Consider the following 11481-nt stretch of genomic DNA (forward strand, 5'->3'; position numbering starts at 1 on the left):
AGAACACGATTTTGTTTGAATTATTACTAAATAGAATTATATAATTTCATCAAATGGCGCAAAACGAACATTGCAAATATGTTCAAATGCAACTTTTACCCAACCCCTTTTTTTTATAGAGGGAGAATAAAATTATATTATACATATAATGAATATTATATTATTGAATAGTTAGTTTTACATTTTTAGAAATTACAATATACATATGTTTGATATATGTTCTATTCTTTAATAGGCAACTAAGCAAAAATTAATTTATTTTTGAAAAATGGTACTAAATGTTTTTAGTTGTTAAAGAACTTGTGGAAAAATTTAAGTTGACTACTTCCTCATTTAAACTGTATTTTTTGTAACGCCAACATTAATTTAAAATTTCTTAAATTACATCTAGAGCAGAGCATTTACAAATGCTAGGTGTGATTATCCATGAACTGCAGTTCCGACCACAGAAGCAGGGCGTTCGGGGGCAAAGGTCGCGGCTGCGGTGAAAGCAACATCACTGCCTGTCTTTCCATATCCACTTCGGTTCTAAGGATATTTAAATAACAATCATATATAGCTAGTATAATATGAAGTTTAAGTTCAGCAGCACTTACACGCAGCAAAAGCCGGCCACGTTGGTGCCAATCACATCGTCCTCCACGGACTCGGCAAAGCTGAGTGCCAGCACATGATGGATTAGGGCGGGCGTGGGTGTAACTGCCACCACCTTGGTCTTGTTGTCCTCCGCCTTCATTCCAATTGGCATGCAGGAGTCGGGCAGCGGCGGTGCGCCGATCTTGTAGAGTCGCAGGTCCTGGAACTTCACCTCGAAGCTGAACGGATAGAATGGCGCCCTTGTATTGCCGTAGAAGTACTCCTTGATGCGCTGATCCCTCGCCTCGTGTCGCAGTTCCTTGCTGCGCTCGACGACGCCGCCACTCTTGGGCAGCAGAACCACATGAACTCCCTTGGGCACATCACGAAGCAGCTCGTTGTACAGTCGCTCCTGGTCCAGAACGAAGATGGCGCAGGCTCCATAGGCTTTGGCCGCGTGCAACAGGTGCGCGTAGCCGGATCCCTTTACCCAGCCACAAGTGTTTATAATAATGCCAGAGCTTTTTGCTGAGAAGATGGAGAAAATTTCAGTTTATATATTGAAAAGTGCTCAGATTTGATACACCTTCCGAACTTACTTCGCTTGTTGCTATTTAGGGATTGCAGCGATACCTCGGCCATTTTGGAAACCACGGCATTGTACAGCACGCTGTTTCCGCTGGGCGACTTATGGCCAAAGTGATAGACCAGCGGCGCTGTCTTGGCGAATCCCTCCTCGACGTTCGCCGGTCGCTCGATGAGAATGGTGGCCACACTGCCGGAAATGGCTATCGAGCCCTGTCCAACATCCAGGTCGGCGTACAGCGGTCGACGACCCACGCGCACAGCATAGTTAAGCAGAATGCGGCAGAGAGTGCTCTTGCCCACGTCCATGGGACCGACGACCATTGCCACTGGGCCGTAACGATCCTTCTCCTCAGCCTCCATGCGGAATTGCTCCAGTGCCGCATGGCAGTTGACGTACTGCACCATCGGCGTCTCCTTGGAGATGTAGCACACGTCCATTTTGCCGGAAACGTGGAGCACACAGCCCTGGTACGTGAAGATGGCCACCTTGGCGCCCACGCCGAACTCGTACTGCTTTTTCTTCACCAGCTCCGTGCCGAACAGCTCCGCAAATCCACTGACCAGCTGAAATCAACAACTTGCTTATAAATAACGAATTTATTGTAATCCGAAGAGGTTTTTGGACCACTTACGGACACCAACACTTTGGCGTCCTTCTGCTCGATTTCAAATCGCAGCTCGGAGTCGGACTCCAGTGTGTAGTCTTTGCCATGGTCCTCCGACATGGGTGTGTCTTCAGCGCTCTGCTAATGTGTTTTAATGGCGAAATAGGGCAATTATCTAAAAATGTACGAGGTAAACAATTTCGCATCAGCTGTGCATTAGGGATGGGAATCGGCCGATAGCTGTATAGTAGTAATTAATCGATTTGTGGGGGGTATACATGATCACTGCAAAATAATTTAAAGTACTGGACGTCTTTAAACAAATAACATGTATTTACATAAATATTAATTGTTACATAAATGAAAATATTTTAATTCTCAATTGTAATAAATATATTTAGTTAGTCAGTGCCCATTGAAATCCTCGTTGTATTCGTAATGTTCATTATTTGCTTTGCTTGATACGGTCACACTGTCACAGAAAAAGCGGGAATTCTTTCAAAAATTTCGTTTTCGTTATTTTAAACAAGTACACAAAATTTGAAAATGCCACGACACAGTAGAGTCAAGCGCGCACCCAGGCCGTCGGCGAACAACTCAAAGTCGCCGAACGACGACGACACGGCCTTCCACTCGCCGGAGCCAGAAGACTGCACCGACTACGGCCTCGAGTTCACCACCAGCCAACTGACGCTTCAGGAAAACAATCGGCGTTCCTCGACGATGCGCAGGGACGCCGGACGGAGGCAGTCGCCAACGAATGGTAGCTCCGCCAGTGGCGAGGAGGAGGACCAGGAGAATCGAGACCAGAATCGCCATCCCAGAGCCAGACCGTCGCAGACGCGTCGATTGACCGTGCAGCAGGAAAGCAAGACGCGGGCAGCGGGGCCAGTTGCTGCGCAGAACCAGACCAGGCGGCGCAAAGCGGCCAATCCCATGAGCAGAGCCAAGAGGATGGATCGCGAGATCCGGCGACTGCAGCACCATCCCGGCACACTGATACCCAAGCTGCCGTTCTCGCGTCTGGTGCGGGAGTTTATCATGAAGTACAGCGACGGCGAGCCGCTGAGGGTCACCGAGGGCGCCCTATTGGCCATGCAGGAGTCCTGCGAGATGTACTTGACGCAGCGGCTCGCGGACTCCTACATGCTAACCAAGCATCGCAATCGCGTCACACTGGAGGTGCGCGACATGGCATTGATGGCCTACATCTGCGACCGGGGTCGGCAAGCTTAGTCCAAAAAAGATGTTTAGGCTTAGTTTAATTATTTGTTTGAATAGTTTTGTATATTCTTTGTAGTGTTTACGTACTGAAAAGTTAAAAGAAATTGTTAAATCCCCCTTTTTATACCATTAATATTAGCTTTAAATAAATATTTTTGCTTGACAAGATTGTTAATTTCACTCAAATTGTTCAAAGTAATCAATTCACTCAAATAACTCGGGATTTTTATAAGAATCGGCATGAACTCCACCAAATAAATAACATGTCATCAAGTTACGTATAGCAATTCGTTTTATTTCTAGTTCTTGCTGCTTGCTTCGTCTCCATTTTCATGTACAACATAAAACATAATCCATAATAGTTTAACTATAAAGTTGCCGGCCAGCGCCGTGCGAGCTACAAACATAGGTTTTCAGCTAGGATTAGGATGCATAAGATGTAGTCACGCGAAACGCACTTAAATTATGGGCCTAGTCAAGGTAGGTAGTGCGCTTTTTGAAATGAGTCACCATTTAGAATGTCGCGGCCCTTCGGACGACCTCGATGAGTAGAGAACTGAGCACTTAAACGAGTAACATGAATAGATAGATTGATATAGATACTGGCCTCAACTGAACTCAACAACTGCGCTCGCACTTGATCTGCTGTCTTTCGTGGGATGGATCGATTGCCAATGGCTGGTTGGTTACAGGACTTAAACGTAAGTTGAGCTTTCGTCGAGCTATTTTCGGGCTGGCGGCTCTGCTCTCTTTTTGGCATTTGCACATGTGTGAATTGGCGCAGTAAAAGTACTGCTGTCTAGATTTATTACAACTTACACAATCATACAAAATATAGGTATTTATTTTCTTTAAATATTTAGCCATATAATTGATATCCGGAGACTGCAACAGTTCTTTCTCCCAGCAGCCCTAGCCACTTTGCCTTCTTTGCTACAACGACGCGTTGTAAACTATATCCTAAAATGTAGGAGCAACATCAACTTGCTTCGCCCTTTCGCTAACTTCACTATCTGCTTTATTGTTTAGTTTCATTTCGTTTGGTTGTTTCTCAGTGGTTTTGGTTATGGTTATTTAGCCAAAACATCGACGGTGAATTTTGTTGGGTTGGTTTGTATTACTTGCGCTCCCCATTCGCCTGCTCCTACGAGTATCCCTCGGTTCTAACGACGTAAATTTGTAAAATTACTAATTAATGTAGCGGATAACCGGAGCCTAGTGCGGTTTGCTCTTCGACTTCCGATGCGCGCTGCCGCCGTTCTTGTCCGCACTGCTGCCAAAGTTGCTCTGGCTGCTCACCGAGGCGGTGGCCGGATGCTGGGTCGCGCCCTTGGGCGTGTACGGTATCCGGAAGAGATCGATGCGCAGGTGCTGGCAAATCTCGAGGCACACCTGGGCGCAGTAGCGCAGCAGATCCTGTGTGCCCCAGATGAGCGTGAACCACAGCAGCCAGATCTCCGGCACGATGCAGTTGAAGTACTGGTTGAGGAACAGCAGCGAGGGGCCGAGCAGCGACCAGTCCAGATACTCCATCTCCGCTTTGGTCATGTGGGCGATCTGCGTGGGAATACATAGTGATTAATGCAACGTGTGTATAGTAATAGTAGTAAATAGTTGCAGCACTCACCACCAGCTTATTGGTGACCTTGGCGGCCACCATGCCGAAGGCCATGATGTACACCGATGCGTGCTCGGTGAAGAGGTTCTGCGGCGACTTCTGGGCAATCATCAGGGCGGGCAGCACCACCAGCGTGAGCGGAATGCTGGGCGAGAGGACACTGGTGCCCTGCGGGAGCATGAAAGTGACTCAGTTAGTGGCCATCGATCTTTGGGCACGTTGCACGCTTGCAAAGTGTCGCCGCTGTGCGCGTGGGACGACATCAAACAACTGATGGGTGGTTGGTTGATTGTGATCTACGGCACATTTTGCAAGGGTCACAACGAATCCGGGATTGTGCACAAACAAAAGTGAACAAAAATTGTTTTGGCTTTTGGTGTTCGGGGTTCAGCAATTTCCCCTCCAGACACGAATGCTTCACACTCGAGGGGAAATTGCGCTTACAGATTTGTTTATCACATGTTTTATTTACAAGGTCTAGCGCTATTGGGCGGGTGTGTGGGTGGGTGGGTAGGTGGGTGGGTGGTTCGGTTGGTGGTTGTGGGTTTTAAAATGCAAAATGTCAGTATACGAAGCGAAGTCACCAAACGCAAGCACAATGCCCAAATTAAAACAAACTACATGCCATGCCAAACTGTCACCCAAATAAGAACTACGAGCTAAACAAATAAATAAACAAGGACGTGCACTTGGACCGAAAACAGTAGCATTACTCTAGGTACTTAAAGGCAAGACGTTCAGGCTATCAGATCTGTACTGTACTGTACTGTACTGTATATTGTGTATCTACTGTAACTACTGAAGCCGATTTACAGTGCGTTTAAGCCACATAAGACATAGGATACCACATGAAGTACATATGTATGTATGTTTCTGCTCCCAAACGCACTGCACACCAGGACATGACGGACGAGGCTATCTCGATGGGTCTTGTTCTGCGGTTACAACTTAAACGTTAGTTTCTTACAGCAACCGATGATCCGTTCTTGCCGCAACCTTCGGTCAAAATGCATTTCGTGTAGCGCAGTGCTAGAATCAAGTCAACGCCGCAGGCCACATAAATTGGCAGAAATCGCGATTCGCAGTTGAAGTGCGGCAGCTGCCAATGTCAATAATTGCGGATGGTAATGGGGTTTTGGGGTTCGTTTTGGATCGGTTTGGTCGAACGATATCGATTGATTCATTGATTGATTGATTGCGTGCGGAAGAAAAGAACGACGCGCATTAAAATTTAATTTGTCATTGCGAAACACTTGCTGTTTTTCCAGATTGCTTTCGCTGTAGCAGAAGTGTGGCTTAAAAACCTAAAGGATAACGTTTTACAAGCTCCAGATCTAGATAATATGCTTAGGCTAATAAATCATAACTATAATAACAAACACCAATAAGTGTCATTCGATTAGTAACTCAATTAAAGTATAATACCACTTAAACAACTAGTTAAACCCAAGCAGCAGCATGCTTTCAATGGCATTCAATGGATATGGAGTTTTAGTCGATTTCAGGGGGGGATTAGGATATTATCGCGTGCTAGGGGCCAAACCAAATTCCAGAGCCCTCCACCGAACGAGCCGAAACTGCAAACCATTTCCAAATCGAATTCAAAGTTCAAAGGAAAATGCAAAAAGGATATTAGTAGAGAACCCAAAAAGCAGAACCAAAGATTAGTTAAGGATGGTATTTATGGCTGGGGCTACGGATTGATTAATGACCCGCTTTCAAGTTAGTCTGTTTAGTTTTTTTTTATCTTTTTTATACTGGTTTCATAATCGCCTCGTTGTTGCGAGATTTTGGTGCAATGCTTACAGCAACTGAGGAGCCGTTTTTGCCACTGCCGCCTTGAGTAAACATTTTTAGGAAATTGATTATATTCAAGGTATAACCGAATGTGATAAATACTAATATTGTGTAATTCCATGAAAGGCCCACGATTGGTATCTAGTAAAGATGAAAGATTGCAAGAAAACGATTAAATTTAGAATCTTCGACTACATTCAGAGGATGAGGTAAAGAGGTTTGGTAATAAGTTGCTAAAATGTTTGGATTACTAAAGGAGTGTTTGTGGAGTGTTAAGAGTCGCATCAAACTGTGAACACCCCATCACTCTAACTTACAAACTATGCTTACGAATATATAGAAATAGTGTAGATTTTAACATTACTTTTGGGTTAAATAGATATGTAGTTCCAGAACCGATAGACAATAAAGACATAAATAGTATTATAGAAGGACCAAAAATGTCAACTGGACAATTGGACAGGGCAAATACATAGATCGATATTGGGCTTTACTAGAAATTAACTTAAGTTTCGCATTCAGCAGCCTCAAAAATAGTTATTGTGTATGAGTTTTTTTTTAATTTTTGGTTTTTTTAGGCATGCTCTCGTTTTGCTTTCGAATAGATCATGTTTGCGTGGTGTCAATAGCAACAAAGCGGTAGTAATTATGTTTGCAGCAGCCGGGCCGTTCGAACCAAAAGACACATGAACACGAATCAACAACGGCACAGATTAAATAGGCAAGCAACTGGGGGTTAAAAGAGTGGGATAAAGAGGGGTTAAGGGTTTATCCTCACGCCACGCACCTTCCTCGAAACTCAGCTGAGCTGGTCAGCAAGTAGAAAGCTAGTTGAAAACTGAAAGTTCTTCCAATTTCGATTCATTTTTTCTTTTTGAGCAGCCAAAATTAATTTTTGTTTTGTGTGTACTGGTAGTAGTGTTCTGTGTGTGTTTGTTAAGTGTGTTTGTGTGTGTGTGGGGGGTGTTAGGGACTTACAGCAACTGTCGAGCCGTTCTTGCCAACACCACCGGCTTTAATGACGGAAAACACATAAGTTAGGGAGAGCAGACCGCACACAATGGTCGTCACTGCCGGCCCATACCAAAGCTGTATACTGCCAATGCCGATCTGAGTGTTATAAGTGCGTGTGGTGTTGGTGTTTGTTGTTTGTTAAGTGGTTTTACCGCGACAGACATTGGATTTCGGCAGGTTTGTTTAGAGAGGCGAGCGCACAGTACGCAATATGTACATAGAAGTAGAAGGTATTAGACATTTGCAATTACTGGTCGTGGTTAAAGTTCAACTAGAATCTATATGACAACTATGCCTAGATATTTCAGAGAGCTGTGTGTTTCGTTCGGGTACCTCAATAACCTAACATCTTTCGTGGTTTCCTAACCATGCTAAACGAAAGGAAAAAAAAAACATGGGAACTAAACGATTGGGTAGCTGAATTCAAAAACTAAACTAGCACGCTAATTCGCATTGAACAGAACTTAAGGTAGCCGAGCCGAGCTTAAACCTAAGCAGCCTAAACAAAAACTCGAACTCTAAACTCTAGGATAAACGTAACGAAATAAAACTCTTAAGAATATGCTTACATAACTACAGAAATAATTAAAGGGTATGCAAAGAAGTTCCGGTAGCACTGATCTTCGCTGGGCGCCTTCAGAACCTCGCCTACCTTGGTGAGCCATATCTCAGGACCCAGTGCAGCCGAAACCAAGTGAATGGCTATAATCGAGAACTGAGCCTCCGTCACATCAATTCTGCCGAACCGCATCGTTCCAGACACATACGTCTGCCAGTGGGCGCAGTAGAAGAGCGCAATAGCACAGAAGCACTGCAAGAGAAGTCCAGAATTTAACGCGCTCTGAATAATCGGTGTGTTATTCACTCACCTGGAAGAACAGCCAGTTGGGATAGTGCCCCAGTTGGCAGGAGATGCACGCCGACAGGGCCACGAACACCGTCGATATGGAGTCACAGCCATGGTCGAAAAGTTCGCCCAGCGGCGATGAGGTATTCGTGCGTCGCGCCTGCTTCCCGTCGATGGAGTCCAGACTCTGGTAGATGAACAGACCCAGCGCACAGAGCAAGCAGGTCCAACGCGGCGGAGCCTCAACGCCATTCGGGCTATAACTAAAAAAGGATTTACAAAAGAAGATAGTTAAAAACGAGTCAATAGTAACAGAGCTTTCATGGGAATAGTTTCTTTTAAACTATTGATTAGGCTACCACGATACCCCGATTAGCTGACTCATTTCAAGTTATGAAAGAAACTGCAGTTTGAATTGAAAAGCCCCAATCTAAATATTATTGTAACCTGACTACGCACTCGCGTTTATTTATGTTGACATTTCCGTATTAAATTTCTGTGGAGTTTCATAATTTCTTGTAATTTATTAATGAACACAGAGAATTAAAACTGTGCAGTCTGCCAAGCGTAGAATTTCAAACCGCTGCGTGTGTTTCCATGTCAATTAGCACCCCAAAGCCTGACGTCAGCCAGCATACGATCGCCTGATGAGCAAAGTTCCCAAACAGAGCTCCTTAATTATCACTCAGGTTAAGTAAAAAAAAAAAAGAAATCACTACTTTGCGGCAGCCACTCGGAATATGTGCCCGATAAGCGGACTACTATCTCCTACAAAACGTCGCCAAATCAGCTGACTTCGCGGTTCCGGCTCGCAATTTCGGCACACTACCAGCGACGAGAAGGCCTCATTCCAGCTGAATCATCAGCATGCACAGATCGACACTACTTTATCGAGTTCCACTGACCTAGACAAGGTTCAGCTAAATCCGCGAGCGGGCTGGCTGGCAACCAGAAAGAATCATTGAAATTATTAAAACAAATACAAATGTGCCAACAAATGTGGAATAATAATAATAATGGGTAAAGTGCAAATAGAACCGGTCTGGTCTTTTGGCGAGTTTTTGTGAATGAGTATATAGATTCTATAGCATGTATTTCCACCTATAAATAACAGGGACCGGCGACACGTGAGCAGCTTTGAAGCTGATTCATCTGCCGGGGTACCGAAGTAAGATACGTAAGATACTTTTCGGCCTCTTTGATTGACATGCCAGCTCAGAAGCAATCAAGCATAATGGGGCGAAAGTGGGCACACGTGGGCTTGACCAAGCGGTTTATTAATATTTCATTTCTCAAACAGTCATAGTAAAATTTTAAATAATTAAATTCACATGACATTTGCCCCTCAACTTAACTTTAGCTCACATTTAGCTGCTAAAAACAACAAGCTCTCAGTGTTTTACTATTTTCATTTACACACTTTTCACTTACTCACTAGGTGAGAAAGATCAGGAAATATGGAAATACGCTGCTTTCTGGGCCATATCATTAGAGAAGCAAGCTAAGGTTTTCTCCACAGCCCCAGTGAAAGTCTCTTTCTAAATTTAGTTCTTGTTATGGCGGCAACATTTGTGCTTCTCAGTTTTGGAGTAGCGAAACATGCTCAAGTGCCGGACCTTGTTGGGCAGGCCCATAAAAATCAATTAGATATGCAAATTCTCATTCTAATTCAATCAAAGGTATCCCAATTGAAAGGCAAACAATTGGAAAATGCAAAATTTGCCCCCGGGGTTAACTCAAGTGAACTTTGCCTTATCAGGCTGCGGCTTTGTGAAATGCTTTACTTCTTGGCACCTGTTGGTTTTCAATGCAGTACTTTAGCAGTCTTGAGATGCGGCGATGATTAGCCGCCTTTGTTTCTTTCTACTTATCGTTAAATGTTGCCTTTTTTGCAACGCCCTCAGGCTAAAGAAATGCGTCATAAATGGCGACAAACGACAATGATTGCGATTACTTATAATTCGCGCTGTTCGTGTGTGGATGGGTAAAGTGGCGAGACGCCCTCGCTATCTTATCGCTGGCATAGTTTGTGTCCAGGTTCGGGTGTTCCACCGAATCCAGCGCCTCCTCGCCACCCTCTGGTGGTGTAGTCAGTTGGCTAGTTAGCATGGTTATGGAATGATACGCTATCGCCACGCATTACGAAACGCGAACGGGTGGTGGCCTGATTTTCTTGTTTATATGCTGTTTTCTAATATTTTAACTGACTAATTGGGATTTCAAATGAAAAACCTACGAATATTGAGAGTTTGCAACTACTACACTACTACGAAAACATTGCTCAATTTTTCAATGAATTAAAGTTGTTAAGCTTCAAAAGCTATGGTTTTTAGAAAACAATTTCTAAATCAGCAAAGAAATTTGATTTCTGGCACACCAATGCGGCAAACTGCGAACGACAAGTGACGCCTGATAGATGGAGCAAAGCAGCTGATGTGGATACCTAATCCCCGCAAAATGTGATGAAATTTGCTGGCTAAACATCGAGTCCCAAGAAGTTGATTTACAGGGGTAACCGGCAAATGGCGACCAGGTTCTGTGGAGCTCACCAGATTAATATCAGGGTGGTGACCACATTGAGGATCAGTCCCACGATGGTGATGAGATTGGGGGCCAGCCAAAGGGGCGTCTGGGCGACCAGCCAGTTCCACCACGGCTGCAGCAGCGGATCGAGCAGGCTGGCGCTGAAGCAGGAGTACTTGTGCTCGCTCAGCTTCCTCAGCTGCTGGGCACTCAGGATGTGCTTGTCCCGGTAGGCGAGCAGCGCCATTTTCCCCCACCTGGTTACGTCGTCCGATTCCTGCGTCGTCGCGCTCTCCTCACGCTTTTCACTTTTCACTTTCCTCTGACCTAGCGCTTTTCCCTCGCGCGCATTTGTGTACGTGTACTTGACGTATGCGCGCGTGTGCGTGTGTGTGCGTTTGTGTGTTCGCTTTTCCTGGCTATTTTCACACGTGGAGCGCGATGCTGGCGCAACTACGGAGCGCGCCTATGATTTGCGTTTGTCAACTGCGGCGTGGTCAGTTTTACGATCGCTTAGATGCGCACGGAGTATCTGCACTTGTATGTTTACTTAGAAAATTTAACTTAATTGGACAACCGTGCCGTCGAGTTTTTTTTTCTTATTGCCTATGACCAGTGTGACCGCGACTGTGACTGCAAAATAAACCATCTGCGCTTGCAATGAAATACCAGAAAAGAACGATGTTCAT

General features: G+C 44.8%; 3 protein-coding genes across 5 annotated transcripts; 1 reads left to right on the plus strand and 2 right to left on the minus strand.

Annotated features, from left to right (window-relative positions):
- Positions 1-231: 231 nt before the first annotated feature.
- LOC117135628 (protein CLP1 homolog) lies at positions 232-2002 on the minus strand. The gene is made up of 4 exons (XM_033296000.1): positions 1797-2002; positions 1176-1728; positions 597-1104; positions 232-528 (listed from the first exon to the last, which is right to left on the minus strand). The coding sequence occupies exons 1-4, from the start codon at positions 1887-1889 to the stop codon at positions 411-413; spliced, it is 1272 nt and encodes a 423-aa protein (XP_033151891.1). The 5' UTR covers positions 1890-2002; the 3' UTR covers positions 232-410.
- Positions 2003-2232: 230 nt separating this feature from the next.
- LOC117135630 (histone H3-like centromeric protein cid) lies at positions 2233-3270 on the plus strand. Its single transcript, XM_033296005.1, has one exon. It carries the CDS (start codon positions 2316-2318, stop codon positions 3003-3005), a length of 690 nt encoding a protein of 229 aa, XP_033151896.1. The 5' UTR covers positions 2233-2315; the 3' UTR covers positions 3006-3270.
- Positions 3268-11257, minus strand: LOC117135629 (cholinephosphotransferase 1). 3 transcript variants are annotated; one of them, XM_033296004.1, is made up of 6 exons: positions 10819-11257; positions 8292-8532; positions 8075-8233; positions 7387-7518; positions 4621-4779; positions 3268-4550 (listed from the first exon to the last, which is right to left on the minus strand). In XM_033296004.1, the coding sequence occupies exons 1-6, from the start codon at positions 11037-11039 to the stop codon at positions 4209-4211; spliced, it is 1254 nt and encodes a 417-aa protein (XP_033151895.1). In that variant the 5' UTR covers positions 11040-11257; the 3' UTR covers positions 3268-4208. The 3 variants fall into 3 exon arrangements, with proteins under 3 accessions (XP_033151895.1, XP_033151893.1, XP_033151892.1); XM_033296002.1 differs by lacking the exon at positions 7387-7518 and adding an exon at positions 5579-5710 and having other exon boundaries at positions 10819-11141; XM_033296001.1 differs by lacking the exon at positions 7387-7518 and adding an exon at positions 6418-6549 and having other exon boundaries at positions 10819-11141.
- Positions 11258-11481: the final 224 nt, after the last annotated feature.

This window comes from Drosophila mauritiana, chromosome 2R (genome assembly GCF_004382145.1).
Source record: "Drosophila mauritiana strain mau12 chromosome 2R, ASM438214v1, whole genome shotgun sequence".
Classification (NCBI taxonomy): Eukaryota; Metazoa; Arthropoda; class Insecta; order Diptera; family Drosophilidae; genus Drosophila; species Drosophila mauritiana.